The following is a 17,433-nucleotide window of genomic DNA, read 5'->3' as shown; positions in this document are numbered from 1 at the left end:
TGGTCATTAAGCGAAGCACATAATCATTAAGCAAATCCAGCTTCCCCCATTGACTGTGCTTGTCAGAAGCCCCCTGGGAAGATTGCAAATGACAATCATGTGACCCTGGGACGTTGCAACTGTCGTAAACATGCCAGTTGCCAAGTGCCTGAATTTTGATCATGTGACCGTGGGGACGCTGCGACGGTCATAAGGACCGGTCGTAAGTCACCTTTTTTGGTGCTGTTGTAACTTCAAGTGGTCATTAAACGAATGGTTGTAAGTCGAATACCTGTGCTAGGACTTGAGGGGTCCTATAAGCTCTCATGCTAATGTCCTTGTTTTTTAATCACTGTTTGGCCCTTGTTTCATTTAACTCTTAACCCAATCTGGCTTTTAGAGAGGATATCAAGAGAGAATGGGACATCATAGGAGGTTTCATTTGTACCATGGAAACTGTCCTTATTCTGCTATACTGGATGTCCCAGAAATCTGTTACACTTGAGGGATCAAGGGAAGGAGAATTAGTGTGCCAACTGAAATCATTTGGTTGGTGAATAGATACTAGTCAATGGAGCTCAGTCTTACAATATCCTGCTTTTCTTATTTAAGTTTATAAGGAAGAAAAAAGTGACCTGACATTAAAGAATCAATATGAACATGAAAAGATTAAAATCCAATTAAAAAGAGAGGCATTTCAAAGCCTGCTTGAATAAATGTGCCATTTGGAGTTACACGGTTCTCCATAAAGGTTGAATAGAACCTTTGGAAGCCATTCTTAGCTCTGCGGCAGACTGATGTAGTGCCAAGCAGTCCTTCAGCTAATCATGTAATCGGCGTGTTGGGGAAAAAAATCTCCAAATACGTGTGCTCGTTCATTGCAGTAATTCAGGTTTCCAGGCTGAAAATCAGATCAAAAACAAAGGTGGGCAGATTCCCTTTGTACCTAGACGCATCACTAAGTACGTTCCCTTCGTACCTAGAGGTTAATCGCTATGCTACTTTTAGGTACAGCATTGCCCTTTTCAAGCTGCCCCATAACATTTATTCAGTGGCCATTTCAGATATTCCACACTCAGAACAAAACGCTTTTGGACTACTTTGCTTCAAGTACAAATTAAAATGCGTTCATTTTGAACAGGGCTATTTCACCATGAGATTTGAGTATTACCTTGTGATTGTTTACCCCCCACCGGGTTCTATACTGTAACAAGGACCCAATTGTTCTGTATTCTCCGGTGTGAACTACTTTCTCAATACCAGTTTCAGGCAACCTGCCTGGACGTCGGTCAGCCCTCCTAAGTAGGCCCAGTCAAGAACCAGAAGTGGCATGGATTTCAGGAATGATTTTTACAGTAGTAAGGTAGAATAGCAGAATGTGGAAAACCCGTGCAAGTTCTCTGTCATGTCTTATACTCAACAGAATCAAGGCAGTGGTTTTTTTGAGTTGCTTTCTCATGCTTCTGTCTTTGGATTGTTTAATGGCTCACTCCTTCGTTTCTCTTTTAATAGCTCTCTCATACCTTCCCAAGGTCATCTCTGCATTCTTTTACAGCTTAGAAAGATTCCAGATTTTCTGGCTTATCTACTTCTAATATGTATTGTTGTATTATTTTAATTTAAAAAGAGGGAGTATTTGGCCTAGTACAAAACAGAATGCCCAAACTGTTTATTTACTGGCTCCTTTTTGGCTGCATAACCATTCTCAGCCAATAAAAATGAAGGGGGGCATTTGGAAAAACACCCACCCATCCAGAAAAAAACAGAAAAAAGTATATTGGATTCCTAAAAAACATCCTTATGGTGCGATCTCATCCAGATTCCTTCTGTAGATAGGTGTTTTGCGATTGGCAAGGCCCAGTGTAGCAGTCATTTTGTGAGGGTGTCCACAACATGCTTCCAACATGCTGAATGTCCCCAGTGTTTTTCATACCTTAGCAGGATGGTAAAGGTATGAAAAACACTGGGGACATTCATTGTTGGAAGAAGAAGAAAAAGGACTTCTGCAATATGCATTGCAAGAGAAAGGACAAAGCATTCCGTGTTGCTGAATTCCTGCTCAAGAAAATCTGTGAGTTATTAAATATGAAGGTTTTAGTGCAGTAAATAAGTCCATGTTTTATTAACCACCAGACCTGGCAATTGGCAAGAGGGATGGGAGTTGTAGTTGAAAACAACTGGGTAGGAAAAGCTGGAGTAGAGAAAACAAATACAGTCCTAAATGAATGAATGTTTTATTACAATCAAAGCCCAGAAAATCTCAGTAAAACAGATAACTCAATAAAACGGTAAAAGCTCACTCTTTCTGCATGCATTAAAATCAGGTTTTGCCACATATAAGGAAACTAAATCATTCTGGATGGACTCCAAGAAACAAAGATAAAATGAATCCAAGTGACATGGAAAATTAATGAGCGTGATTAAATGTTCATAAATATACTTACAGAAGGTGCAATATAAAAGCAGGTGAGCCATTGCTTCAGGAACAGTAGTAATTGTTTTAATGAACAGGATAAACTACCATGGGCTGTGAGTTTTATGTATTTTGTTATTTTTTTAATATGTTTTGTTTTCTTTTTCTTCTTTTTAAATTGCTGTATTTTTGTTGTAGTTTTTATATTTGTCTTAATTGTTTATAAGCTGCCCACAGTCAGTCAGTCAGTCAGTCAGTCAGTCAGTCAGATATAGATATATATAGATATATGAGAGAATGAGATGAGCAGCTATATAAATTTGATAAATAAATAAACAGCCTCACCACGCGGACAGAGGTAGAGCTGCATATCTACATTTCTTGAATTTGCCTTCCAGTACAGCTGTGAGAAAGTCAATCTTGCTTTGGTGGAATGCAGACACAGATGGCAAAAATATCAACGTCGCTCAAGGAATGGCGGTGTTTGTGGATAATTAAAATGTTTCAATGTTGCCATCCCTCTCACAGCTTCCCCAGCTTGCTTAGAAGTTGTCAATTTTTGGACCACAGACTTTATTCAGAGAAATTTTCAACAGCTTTTCCCGAGCCATTTAGGATTTCAGCACATAACATGCTGAGCTAGGCCTGTGCAAACTGCGGATAATTGTGCCAACTGCCAAATCCCTTATTCTGAAACATGAGTGTGAGGGTGACTAAACCCTAGCCTAATTGAGGTATTAATATTATACTGCTTGTGCAGTTACAGCTAGCAATGCTGCACGTTTCCTGCTGGGCCAGCCATGTTGACCCTGGCAGGGTGAATTTAGCTAAAAATCTGTAGTCACCTTCAGTTACAGCTTGGAAATTAAGTGTGCCATTCTTTCTCATAGTTTATTTATTTATCATATTGATATGCACCCATCTCACAAAACATGACTCTGGGTGATGTACAATAAAAACCATAAAGTAAACTGTTGTCTTAACTCAGGCACCCATATTTGCCGTGGAGTTGATAAAAACTGATCCCTGAATTTGGGAGAGAACTTTGCAAAGTGGCTTTTTCACCAGTACTTTAGACAAAGCGAAAAGCGTTTATTAAGGTGGGTCAAGTCTTTGCATAGGGTTCAGAAATAAATGATACATACATTCGGTATATGTGATGTGTCAGAAAGCAACAAATCAATAAAAGACATTAATTAGACGTGATAATTAAACAATAGAAAACATTGATCCTAGATAACATTCCACAAGTGGCAAATTTATGGGTTACGTCACCCCCTTTCCCAGTCAAGTTTGTATCTTTCTTAATACTTGCAAGTGTATTCAAGGACTTCCAGAATACACTCCCTATTGTTTAGCTGCTGGAAAGACTAGTTCTCACACATCAAAAGGAGAAATGGCTTTAGCTAAAAGGAAAACATGGTTTCCTGAACTTCAGAAGGAAGCATGGATGCCATGCTAAAATGCTAATATCACCTTTATTAAAAAGCTAATAATGAAGCCTAAAATTCCAGGTAACATATTTTATATTATTATTATTATTATTATTATTATTATTATTATTATTATTATTATTATTATTATTAAAGACTAAAGGACTAGGAGAGAGCGTTAGATGTTACAAACAATGTAGCCACCTCATTAAGTCACCATTTCCTAGTCAGAAGTACAGCTCTCCCACTGGAAACAATAATAATATTATTTCTGAGCTCATGCACTGCCCCCCTGGGCCAGATTTCCACCATTTTCCACTGGAAATAACGACGACGACGACGACTGCCACAGAGATTAATCGCGGGAGACCGCAGCCGTCCCCAATCGCGTCCGCCGCTCCGGCCACCGCGACTTCCGTTCGCAGTCGGGCCAAGCGCTCTGACGTCACCAGCTACGTGACGCGCCCCTCTCTCTGCCCCTCTCTTTCTCGTTCCAGGCCGCGTCCCCCAGCGCCCCTCGTCGGCCAATCCGCTTAGCGAGTGCGCTCGCGCTCCCTCCTCCCCGCCGCGATTGGTGCCGGCGAGGGACGGGGTGGGCGGGGCGCCGCGTGGTTTCGAGTCTCCCCCGGCTGCCGGCTCAGAAGGGCTTGGGGAGGCGCGCCGGTCGGTCGCTTGGATCTCACTCTCGGATGACGGCGCGGCCATGTCGACCGTCTTCTACCTCCTCTCCACGCTGGGCGGCTACCTCCTCACCTCGGCTCTGCTGCTGAAATTCCCGGGCTTGCTCCACCGGCCCAAACGCCACCGGTTCCGCTGCCGGCACATCTCCCACCGCGGAGGTGAGGGCGGCGCCTGCGCGAAGCGTCCTTTTGGGGGTCAGCGCGGTCCTCAGGGCCAGCGTTTTTGCATCCTTCTTTTTCGGGCATCTTTCCCCCCCCTTCTCCTCCGCATTATTATCCTTTCCGCGTTTGGGCATCCTGAATTGCACGTCCTTTCCAACGCTTGACTCTGTTTTTAAAAGCTGAATCGATATTATTATTATCATTATTATTATTATTATATGCTCGGCTATCTTTTTTAAACGCTGGGTCCATCCATCCCAAAAATATTTTTGAACGTATTTGGATAGTTTTAAGGTAGTGGCTGGATAGGGTTTGGTTTTAAAATCTTCGCTTTTGCAGACCTGGGTAAATGTTCAGTATTTCGTGCCTGATGGGGGCGTGAGTCAGGCTGGGAGGATGGGAGTTTTTTCCCCCCTGTGAAAAGATACCGTGTATGCAAGGAGCAGAGCTTGGAGAAAATCAGTCAGGAGAGGCACAATGTTCTGGGAATGGCCCGTAAGAGAGTGATGCTGTGGGAACGAAAAAGAGTTGGAGGATACTGTAAATCTGGGGAGTAACAGTTATACATACATACATACATACATACATACATACACATATTGAGGAAGGGTAGAATTTGGGGCAGAGATAAGAAAAGATGGTTTGTATCTGGGGTGGTGTCTGGAGACAATGTGATAAATGTTATGGGACCCCCATGCCCCCCAAAAAGCTGATTTCTAATTATCTCTTTTATAGTAGCGTGGATCCACTGCATATACCTCTGAGTGGGCGCGATGCAGGCAACCGTATGTTGGCTTGCAAAGTAATCTTTAGATAGAGATCGTAGCTTGCACAGAATAGCATGAGCATGCCTGGGATAAAACTAGGTTTTGGTTGTATTTGTGGCCCAAATGTACCAGGACTATCCAGGATGGTTTTGATTATTAGCAAGGGATGCTGCCTGTAATAGGGGTATGAGTAAGGTTGATAATCTAGCCCACGTCTTCTCTATTTTACTACAAGGGCTGTGGGAAAAGCCTTGATTGACCAAAGCCATGATGGGTGGTAGAGGTCAAGGTCTACAGGCCCATCTTGTAACGACCTTGGGGTATGGAAGATGGTGAGTTGCAGTGGGAGGGGACTATGTGGGAAGGAGAATCAGTTAAGTGAAATAAAGGAAAGGCAAATAAATATGCTGTAGGTTTGGGAAAGTAAGCCCAAGACCTGAATGAAGGTGGTCTGATCTTGTATGTACTGTTGATGAATCCATGCAGGGAAGTGAAGGTGTAGGTTTAAATACACATTAAATGTCTGAAAGTATGAATTGATACCATCTACTTTGTTATAGATGGATATCAAAGTAGATAGCACTACGCTCCAATGGATGATGGAAATGGAAGAACCAGAGATGAATTTTGGGAGAAATTCTGCAAAATTCTGAATGAATGCAATCCGGGGGGAAAAATATTCTAAGCGTCCCACAAAGGGGTGGGTGGATATGAGATGAGGGAGTACAGAAAAAGCGATTGGGCCATTTGGAGACGTAAGAATAAATGGGAACAGTGATGGGGAAAGTAAAGTAAAGTAAAATAAAGGTGGCTTATATGGCTGGGTATGTTTTATCGCCTTTCTGTAGTTTGCATAATGTGGCTTCCCTGAAAGAGAACAGCATGGCAGGTAGGCCTGTAGGAGTGGGGAAATATTATGCTGGAGATGGACTGAATAGGGAGAAATTAGAGATTTTTTTTACAGGGAGTAGAATTGGTTGGGGAACAAAGCCGAAGGCATTTCTGCGTCTTACTCTTTCTGTGGGAGCAGGTGACGAAAAACATGTTTTGGTGCACCTGCCGACCGAGAATAAGGCTTGGTGACTCTGATGAAGATGAAGTGGACTCTTGAGTCTCGGCATATTTATCAAATCTGTTCTCCTTTAAAGAACCGCAAGTCTTTTGTGTTTGCTGCGGGGAAAAACATCACTAACCCATCACTAACCTCCGAGGCGCTTTAAGATGAAGCTTGTCGAGTGTATTGCCAAAGGCTCCCTTCATCTGAAAGGAGATCTAAAATTGCTCCCTACATATTTGCCTTTAAAATCTTCAGACTGCTAGCTGAAAAACAGCATAAAGGAGGATTTTCGGTCTAATTTTCCAGACGGCGTAGAAATTACTTTAAAGGGAGAGTCTTCCGTTTGGATAAATAGGGTGCTAAAAAAAGCAGGCGTGATTGTGGCAGGGGCATTTTTTCCCCTCGCTCCCTCCCTCTCTCTCTTTGAAATCCAAATTTGACCTTGAAGTCTGTCCCATATTGCCTCCCCCCCCAGATAAGGGGTGGAGATTGCTGCCTTCCTCCCCGTCTCTGGAGTCCCCCTCCCTAAGCAAAATGCAACCTGATATTTTAATAGGTTGGGGAAACCATTTGCATGCATGTAAATATGCCAGTATAAGTGACATATTGCTGTCATCTTAGTAATTATGATTGTCATCAGTCTGACAACATATACTCAGCTTTGTCTTTCCCGTAATCCCTAAAAGTAGCCATATTTCCTGAAGTTCTCCTTTTCTTCCCCTTTTTCCCTTGTATTTTTTTTTTTTTAATCTTCCTTTAAAGTTGTCTTCCTTTTTTTGCATCCTCCTGTTGTTCTTCTTTCTGTACTTCCAGGCTCTTCGACTGAGGTATTTGTCTGGGAGAGCAATTTGCAACTTGCTTTTGAGAGATTGCAACCTCTGTTTAGTCTGGCTTTGGCAAAGGGTGGACTTTATTCACAATTTCTTCTTTTCTGCTTGCTTACGGGCTTGGTGGCTTACAGCCATCAGGTCAGGGAAGCTGTGTGCAAGCTTGGGAGCGTTGTCCTGAATCCTACCTCATTCTGTTAAGTGGTTATTTGAGCAGGATTGTGCCTCTGTGGTTAAGCATCCTCGAGGTTGTTATTTGAAACCGTGGTTTCTTGTTATAAAACTGCAGGGTAGAATTTTCCTTCCCCCTGTTTCATCCCAACTGTGCTCTTTCTAGTAGACTGCCTTAATACTAAAAGTAAAATGTTAAATGGCAGGGGTCTGTATTACAGGTGAGAAAAGGAGTAGCTGGATCTCCGAAACAGTAAAACGTACGGGGGTCGAGAATCCTCCTTCCTGTATTGTCCATCTCACTTTTCCTTTTTTTCAAGACCTTCTCCCTAATGGTATATTACCCTGTGCTTATTAATTGCTCAGCTGGGTAATTGTAATCAATCGATACAGTAGTGGGCAAAAGCCAGGCCTCTCCCCAAAGATTTCTAATCCACTCAGCTTGTAAACAACCCAGGAGCTTTTAAACAAAGGGATGGGGACATATCAACAATCACGGAGTCTCCGTTCTTCAAGAATAGCTGTTCGCCCAGTGTACTTTCTCAGGGGCACATGGTGACCTTCCCAAGGCCTCTGATGTTTGCCTGGGCCCAAGGGTTGAGGTCATCAGAGGAAGTGGTGACCTTTGATTAAAAGTAAAACGTTTGCTTGTTTGAATTCCTCCTTGTGCAATTCCTAAACAGGGGCGGGAGACAGCCTTTTAACCTCCTCACCAGGCTTGGGAGAAAATATTGCAGTGTCTCTGAGCACCGGCTTTGTGCAAGAATGATCCATACGTGTCAACTCCATCTCCCGGTGTCAGCAGTCATCCCGCTGACCAAATGCTAGCCACCTTCTTGATCTCCTGCTTGGCGACTCTGTGTGTTTGCTTCTTATCTCTGCACGGATAGCCTCCTCCTGACTTGACTTAACTTGGAAAAGGCTAAGCAGAGGCAGACCTGATTCGTATTTGGATGGGAGACCACAAGGAGATCCTGGGCCTGCAGGCTAACCCAGAAGTTTAAAACAATATCTTGCAAGGAGGCAGTAGCTCAAAAATGCAGAAGGCAAGCTAGTTGGGAGGAAATCTTGCCTTTTTGCTGTCCCTCAAATACACAAAGAAAAAAAAAAGAGGGAAATTCCTAGGTTAAAGCTTCTGCATTACAGTTAGATATTCCAAGGGAAGCAATGCGGCCTTCCTTCTTTGCTTCTGCTGCTGCACCCAGTTGGGATAGGAGACAAAAGTTGCATTTTCTTCTCTTGTCTCATCATTAGGTTGGCAATTTTCTAGGGAGGGACTCGGCCTGCTGAAAAAGGAGGAGAGGATCTTTGACCTGAGTGAATGTCCTCTCTACTAATGAACATAACGTGCATTTTATCCTATCTTAGAATTTCCCCCAACTGTAGGGTGGGCCTTGCATAAAAGCTGCCTGCGGGGCTGCTGCTGCTGCTGATTTGAATGCAAAAACCAAATGTTCTCTCGTTCCTAGCATCCAATTTAGGTTTCCATAGCGTGCGTCACCTTGGATCTCAGTTTACAAGCCTCGGATAGAAGTTGCTCATCTATTATTTGTAGGTATCTCTGCACCGATAAGCTGCTCGAAGACCAAGGGGGGGCAGAAATTAGATTCCCCTAGGGGAATGACAGCGTGGGGTTGGGCCCACCCATCCCACACCGGGTAGTCACTCCAGATTAGAAACAATTAGAGGTATTGATAGGCAGCCTGGTCTGCGGACAGGAGACCTTTGCTTTTGGCTATCTGAAGTGGGATACGGATCGTTGGACCGGAATGTTTGCATGCATCCCGTTTTAGGGAGGAAACCAAACTGTTGAGGGGGGTGAAAGCCAGAAGTGATTGAGAGAGCTCCAGAAAGATCTCTTCCAACTGGGTGGAAGGTCAACCAAGCAGCAGTTCAGTTTCGGTAGGGGTAAATCAGTATTTCTCAATCTCAGCAACTTTAAGATGTGTGGACTCCAACTCCCAGAATTCCCCAGCCAGCCTTGCTGGCTGGGGAATTCTGGGAGTTGAAGTCCACACATCTTAAAGTTGCTGAGATTGAGAAACACTGGTGTAAATTGATGTACATTTGAGTGGGGGAACTATAGCCTCAGATATACACCAACTGGGTCTGAGCTGTCTGGTGGAGAACTCAGTGATATTGACTCAACGTGCAAATTCCATCCTAGGGATCCATATGAAAGCAGGTGAAAATGTCAGCCCTTCGAGGCAGTCCAGACCGGAAACCAAAACCATGGGTACTATTGCTCCTTTTATTGTAGGGTTACATTAACAGAATCTTGCAAGTCTGAAAGCACTTCTCCCCTCCCTTGCCTTTACTTTCCAGAGAACTAGCGAGGATCCCTTCCAAGATGCTTTCTCCACTCCCATTCATTCCGTGGGCTGAGATACCTCTTATCTGACCATTGTCTAGGCTGCGGCTCTTCCTCCTGAGGCGATCCTCTTTATTAGATCCACTTTGTACAGTGGCCCTGTTCCAATCCTGATGTGACATGTTTTCTGAAGTAACTCGCTAAGATGTCAGCCCTTTGAAGTAGGCCAGGTCAAGAAATACACTGCATAGAGTCCAAGATTGCTACTTTATACTGGTTAGGTATATTAACAAAATCTTAACTGCCCCACAAGGTCAAGACGGGTCTGTTCTGAGTCTCTCTCTCATGCTCTTTACTTTCCCAGGGCTCAGTAACTCTTTTCCTTCTCTCTCTTCCTTCTCAAGGCCAGAGCTACATTCTTCTACACAAGGTTCATTCATCCAGGAGCCCCAAATATACATTATTTTTGAACCAAGAAGTCTCCAGTTCATATCTCCTGAAGTATGAACAGTTTGTATCTGCTCAGCTTTTTAAAATTATTTTTAAATATAATTTTATTAGTCCTCTAATACTGTAAATTGTAAAAATACAAAGATAAAGGACTAATACAAACTAAGGAAAATATAGAAGAAAAAGATGTGTAAAGAGATATAAAAAAGAAAGAGGAAGAGAAAAGAAAAGAAAAAGAAGATACATAAAAGATGACTCCCCCCTCTCTCCACACAAGTATAAACAATTTCAGTAACTTAACAGCTTCTGTAGTATTTCAGTAAAAACAATCTCTTCTTCCCCTATCTCATCCCTTATCAATAATCAAAGTGTAAAAACTCAACATTCCATCCTAATCGGAAAAAGTCTATTAAGAGCTATCAGAAATAACCTATGTATTAATCAAAGAAATCCATGTTGTTATCCAACTTATCACTTTTTCTAAGAAGTAAAGCAAAATAAATCTCTCCCCACTTATAAACAGATTCTTAAAACCTCGTCATTCATTCCTGGTAAAAAAAAAATCCTATTAATAGCTAACAGAAACCACAACAATAACCCTGGTCAAATAGGTTCACTTTGTACACCTTCTGTTTGCTGTACTTTTAAAGAACTCATCTTTAATCCTATCAAATAATGTCCCACAAGTTGATTTCTTATCATTTTCTCTTTGTCTCCTTTCAGGAATATCTTCAGTAGTTTCTTTTTGTCTCCTCTCAAAAACAGCTTCATTGGTTTAACACGTTCCTTTTGTAAATCCAGAATAAGAAGGCTTTCCATTTATTATTTGTACGTCTCCTTTAATTATTATGACATCAGCTGGTTTCATCTGTAGATCCATTTTGACATCTTTTTCCATATCACTCTTATACTCTGGCATTTTAAAATCCATTTTCAGATCCACAGCATCTTTTTCCATATTTATTTATTTATTAAATCAATTTATATATATTATTCATATATATCACATTTATGATCCAGCATTTTTTTAAACTCCAAATCCACATTTAAATCAACCTCAGTCTCTATTTTATCCAATAAAATCTGTTGTTCCTCTGTACCCTCTATTATAGTATCAGACAATCTTGTAAGTAATTTCTGAGTACATTGTTCCCAAACAGCCTTAACTTCTATAGTCAAATAGTATTGCTCCATTTCATTAATAGGTTTCTTCTACTTTAATTGTAATCCTTAGTTCTCTCTGGTTCCCTCTAGTCAAACTTCAAGTGCCCTCTTATTATCTCTTTATTTTCCCGTCAACAAAACTTTCCCATGGGAGGATTTCTTACAATTAATTTCAAAATTTTCTTAGATTCTTTTATTCTTTCTTGGAATATTCTTGCAAGTCCATCTAACCCCTTAACTTTCTAAAATCTACATTCTACTCTCCCTTTTGCTGTTTTCCAAAAAATAAATCTTTTCTTTTTAATCCTTACACTTACATGGGGCTTCTTTCGTCCAGGGTAGAAAGAAATTCTCCTGTCATAATAAAACTTGCCCTTCGGAAACTTCTTAACTTCTAAGAAATCAGTAAAAAGCAGCTTCCTAAAGTAATTAAGAGAGGAAGTAGGCGAACCCAGTGTCTCTCTGAAAGGCACCAAACCATGGCTTTAGGCAGGATGGTTTTTCCCCAGCTCCCAGAACTCTCAGACCCACTGGGGATCGCTATTTTATGATCTCTTCGCAGGGAGATTCTGTATGGAGCAAACTTGTGGGTGATCCTTGTCCTCTCCTTAATCCGGAGGGTAGTCCTGAGGAGCTGATCCATTCACCAGCTCCTCTTTCCGCCATGGTCATCGGCTCCATCATTGCTGTCCCTGGAAGTTGTGTCTGCTTAGCTTTTCTGAATACGAGACATCCCAGGACCCGTTGGGCCATCGTTTCAGAGATATTTCCTTACCTAAACAGAGAATGACCAAGGGCAAAAAAGGAGTGGGAGTGGGAGCGACTTATGACTTGCTACCAGCTTCCCTATTGACTTTCTGGTGGGAAGCTGGCAGGGAGCGTCAGAAATCTTCCTCCCTCCCTCTCTCCCACATATAATATAACCTTGTGCCATTTGCCCTCCCCTCATGACCCTCAGGAGAGCCCCCGTGAAGCCGCCTCCTCTTCCTCAGCTGACCCGTGGAACTGCCTGCCACTTTGCTGGGGGGAGGGTGAACAAAGGGAGCCACAGACCATTAGGAAAACTGCTCCCCCTCCCCATTCCAGCGTGTCCCTGAGGGCCCCCTCCCTCAAGGAAGGAAGAGAACTCACCTGTCAACCACTGGTGCCCCCCAGTCAGCTCTACCTTGCCAGCAGGCATCCAAGTCGCTCCCTCCTCCTTCCCTCAGTGCCAACCAATGAGTGGCAAAATGTCTGTTGTCACATAAAAGCAGGAGAAAGGGATGCAGGATTTAAACCCTGGAGATGACATATAAAGATGGTTAGATTCCTAGATTCATCAGAAGCCGGTCTTCATTGTTCCAAGAGCTTCTACAGCCAAAGCAACCTATCTATCTAAGCTTCATCCTTGAATCTTCCCCTACTAAGCTTAAGTGTTTGTGTTCTTAGGGAGAGATTTATTGGTGTGCCCAGAGGGAAGCTCTGGCATTGAGTCTAATCTGGGCATGAATCCAAATTAAAACATCCATTATAGATGGCTGTCTAGTCTCGCTGTGGAGTCCTTGGTGCTCTCTGAGCTTGGTGATTTGCTTGCAGACGTTTCATTACCCAACTAGGCAACATCATCAGTGTGAGGGAGGGTGAGGTTTGCTCCCTGCTTATATATAGTAGTTTGCCCTCCCAGTGTTGGTGAGGTGTAGTTTTCTCCTTGGTAGTTCCTTGATTTGGGTATTGTTCTCTGCTTGATCATTTGTCTGGTGTTAATCCCTGCTTATCTGTGTGTAGGCTGCTGGAGAGGATGTGTCCTGGTCTTTTTGTTTCCTTCTTAGCTTTTTTTTTATTGCCTTTTTTGAGTGGTGTGTAAATGAGGTTTATCTCTATAGATATAATATATAGATATAGTATCTATAGATATAAATATCTCCATAGAGATGAACCACATTTACACACCATTCAAAAGAGACAACAAAAAGCTAAAAAGGAAACAAAAAGACCAGAACACATCCCCTCCAGTAGCCAAGACTTAGATAAGCCGGGACTAACACCAGACAAACAATCAAGCAGAAAACAATACCCTAACCAAGGAACTACCAAGGAGAAAACCACACCTCACCCACACTGGCAGGGCAAGATATTGTATATAAACAGGGAGCAAACCCCACACTCAGCAGTACTGATGATGTTACCTAGTTGGGTAATGAGATGTCTGCAAGCAAACCACCAAGCTCAGAGAGCACCAAGGACTTCACAGTTCAACCCTGAGCTACAGAGATTCTCTTCTATTGTCTGGTCTCAGCTTGAACAACGTAGGTGAGGTCTCCATCTCCCTTGATAATCAGCTCCACTGCCCTTTCGTACTGCTCTATTGTGAGTTTTTTACCTAACCATCACCTGGAACTTGCTTTCCTGTCCCTTAACTCCATTACTCTGTGTTTTGTGCTCAGGAATGAGAGAGAACAAGAGAACAGGCTCGGTCGTCTTCTTGCTGTGGCATCCTTTCAGGATTAGAAGTGAGCTGTCATATCTCTGGCTTTTCTTCTCAGGTCTACTCAGCCTGAGCATCTTCAGTCTGCCTTCCTAAGACTTTCTAGTCCCCTGACGGTCTTCTGAGAATCAGTTCCAGTTCTGCTGAACCCTTCTTAAGCTGCTCACGATTAGACATAGTACCGTGTTGATTATATTTCTTTCTGAGTCGCCACTGGCCAGGTCCCGCCATCTCCTGAGACTGCGCTCAATTAGTAATCAACTTCTATTCATACGCACACGTACGCAACTACTGTTGCTAAGCTAGGTATCCCCCACTCTGTGCCTATGCAGTTGATTTTGGGTTTGTTTACTTACTTAACTATCCTACCCAATTTTGGGCCTGACTGCAGATCTGAAAAGCAGTCCTTTCATGTTTTGATTTCCAAGTCATTAAATAAAAATATTGAAAAGGACAGGGCCCAGGAAAAAAATCTGTATTTCAATATATATATGCATGTATACATATATGTATGTATCCTCCAATATATTAAGGCATGTATGTATGTATGTATATGTATGTATCCTCCAATATATTAAGGCAAGGTCTGGCAAAGTGGGTTCTGCAAGAATTTGATGAAGTTCTGTGGAAGACTAAGAGCCACCCCCCCCCCCAAAAGTTCACTCAAATGCAGCCAGTTTTCTGTCACTAGAGCTCTCTTGATCAGGGATTTTGGATCTCTCCTCTCCTCTCCTCTCCTCAGCTTCCATAACCTAAAGAAGTTGAAAAGCCCAGTTCTAAAGCCTTCCTTAGGGCCTGGGTGCCCATGCACACTCCAAGTCATGTTTGGCTCACTGAACAGACCTGTTCCCTTTAAAACAAAAAAAGTTCTTCTCTTTTTTCCTAGTTTGTGGGGAGGCTGGGAAAGTGACCGGGGGAATGCTAGCTACAAGCCATCAACAGATAGGAGAGGAATTTGTGAAGCAGCTTATTTCATAAAGGGCAGCGCACTCCAGGTTGCAAAAAGTATGGGAGGAAAAGTTTCAACATTTTCAAAGAGATCCTGCTGCAAAGAACTCCGTAAAAGAAGAACTGGACGTTCTTAATTAAGTTCCAAGGTTCTGTATTTAATCCACGCATGAAAACACCTTCCTGACGTCTGTAATTCTTGCTTCCTTTATCATGCATCGCCGTAAGGGGCTCGTCCTCACTCCAGAACACCCCAGTGAGGATCGACTGTGCTGAGTGGCCACCAAATACAGTGGTACCTCGGGTCACGAACTTAATTCCTTCCGCGACTCTGGTCGCAACCCGAATCAAATTTTCCCATAAGGTTCAATGTAAATACGGTTAATCCGTTCTGACCCCTCCGAATTTGGTTGCCAACCGATTTTGGTCGCGTCCCGAATCAAATTTCCCCATAAGGTTCAATGTAATTACGGTTAATCTGTTCTGAACCATGTGTATTTTTTTTAAAAAACCGCAAAAATATGAAACAAAATACAGTACAGTGCAGTACGAAGAGAGAGAATGCTAACCTTGCTCGAGGCGACTTCTGGCGTGGTGGACAGGAAGGCGGGTGGGGAGGCGCTTATTGCTTGGAGGGAGAGTCCCCCTCCCTACAGGAAGCCACAACCACGTGTCACAGCAGGGAAAATGGCCGCGGATCCTGTTCGTCACCCGATGCGGAGTTCGCGAACGGAAGCAAAATTTTGCGAATGGTGCTGTTCGTGACCCAAATTGGTCGTGAACGGAAGCGTTCGTGACCCGAGGTACCACTGTATCTGTAGTTTGGTCATAGACTGCAAGGGACAGAAGGGCCACTGGAGGTCATCTAGTCCAACTTTCTGCCCAGTTGAGGAACCTACTTCTGCGGCATCCCATCGATCATCTAGCCTTTTCCCCACTGTTGTGCAGATCTTACCATCAGGAAGTTTTTCCTTATGTTTAAATGAATCTAGGATAGCTACAACACGTACCCATTATTTATGGTCCGAGTTTGTTTATTTATATTTATATTTCAAATTTGTCACCGCCCATCTCACTGCAGAGCGACTCTGGGCGGTTTACAGTAAAAAGAATAAATATTAATTAAGATACATTAAAATACAACAAGATTCCTATATAACAATAAATAGCTTCCAAGGAACTGAGGTTAACTCAAAGTTATGAGACTTGGGGAGTGTCTTCAAGGCGCCAGCCACCCCCAGGGTTGGTTATATCTCTTCTTGCCCCACGTGAGCTGGCAGAGCCAGGTCTTCACCCCTTTCCGGAAGGCCAGGAGAGTGGGGGTCCACCTCACCTCTGGGGGGAGAGTGTTCCATGGGGCAGGGGCAATGGTCGTGAAGGCTCTCCTCCTGGGCCCCGCCAGTCGACAATCATTCGTAGACGGGGTTCGTAACATACCTTCTCTACCTGACCTGGTGGGAAGGATCGATGTAATGGGGATGAGATGGTCCCTCGGGTACTTGACCCATTTCATTCTGGGTTCAACCTAGGAGAGCCGGTGCATCAAGAATTGCAGAGCACCATCTTGCTGTCCGTGGTTATCACCACGCTGGCCCTTGTCGTCTGCATGCTCTGTCCCAAAATAACAACAGAGGACTCCCAAACATCTTTTTCAAGGATCTCTCTGTTCACCCAGGCTGTGTCTTCTGCTTCTCTTGTCCTTTGTTCCCATCCCATTTTAATAAAAACATTTCTAACACTGTTCTAAAGCATGTGTGTATTGAAATTCACACATTCCACAGACTCTTGGCTGTTAATAGTACAGTAGCTGTTTGGCCATCAGCAGCACAATAAAGTCACAATACAAGTACAATAAAACATCGCTAATGTAAATGTAAAGAGTGTAAGGTAGAATTAAGCGACAGCAACAACAGCAGCAATAATCAGCTGGTGGTGCTGTTTGATCCTTTAAAGCAGCGTTTCTTAAAGTGTGGTCTGAGCACCCCTAGGTGTCCACCGAGACACTCTCAGGGGTCTACAGAACCAAAATATTTGCCAGATCTTGAAGATACTTGCAAAAATTTAAAGCAATGTCCCTCTTACTATTTTTTTTTTATTTGTTAAAAAAATGCAGGTTTTTTTTTCATGAAAAATATTTTACTTACGTTAATATCGAATGGGTTTAATTTTTTTTTACAAGATTCAGTAAATAAATAGTCTACGAATGCGTCCATTTCAATTTTTAATACAGTAACTATCGATAAATATCACCCATACAAACATACAAAATGTTGGGGTCCTCCATAATTTTTAAAGTGGGAAGGGGTCCTGAGAGCAAAAAGTTTAAGAAACACTGTTCTAAAGTCTCCCAAACAATGCCATTTTTAAAAGCTTAGGGGAGCCAATAACCTGTCAGCCCATCTGATTTCCAGCAGGAGGTTGCTCCATAGCTCAGGTGTTGCCGCTGAATAAAACACTGCGTGTTCATATTGCACTTTCGTATGTTTAAAATTGTAAATGGTCAAGATTGCTTAAAGAAGCAATTTAAAAAAAGGCGTGCTGTTCTTTTGTCATTCCTCCGAAGGAAGGGCGGCTCATCAGATCACAAAAGGACTTAGAAATCCACGT

At 42.8% G+C, this 17,433-nt stretch overlaps 1 protein-coding gene across 4 annotated transcripts in view; it reads left to right on the top strand.

Moving 5' to 3' along the window:
* The first annotated feature begins 4,454 nt into the window (after positions 1 to 4,454).
* Positions 4,455 to 17,433, top strand: part of GDPD1 (glycerophosphodiester phosphodiesterase domain containing 1) — a 34,567-nt gene continuing 21,588 nt past the window's right edge. For 2 of the 4 annotated variants that reach the window (XM_025171199.2, XM_025171198.2), the window contains exon 1: positions 4,455 to 4,664. In XM_025171199.2, the coding sequence (XP_025026967.1) occupies positions 4,529 to 4,664 (136 nt within the window). In that variant the 5' untranslated portion in view covers positions 4,455 to 4,528. The remainder of the gene's footprint in view (positions 4,665 to 17,433) is intronic. The other 2 variants (XM_007435200.4, XM_007435199.4) reach the window with 1 other exon arrangement.

Source organism: Python bivittatus, unplaced genomic scaffold (genome assembly GCF_059951505.1).
Source record: "Python bivittatus isolate LINGU-HERP-01145 unplaced genomic scaffold, Pbiv_v1 ctg000690_np1212, whole genome shotgun sequence".
NCBI classification, from domain to species: Eukaryota; Metazoa; Chordata; class Lepidosauria; order Squamata; family Pythonidae; genus Python; species Python bivittatus.
Note: the sequence above shows the minus strand (reverse complement) of the source record. Positions and strands in the feature narration are given on the sequence as shown.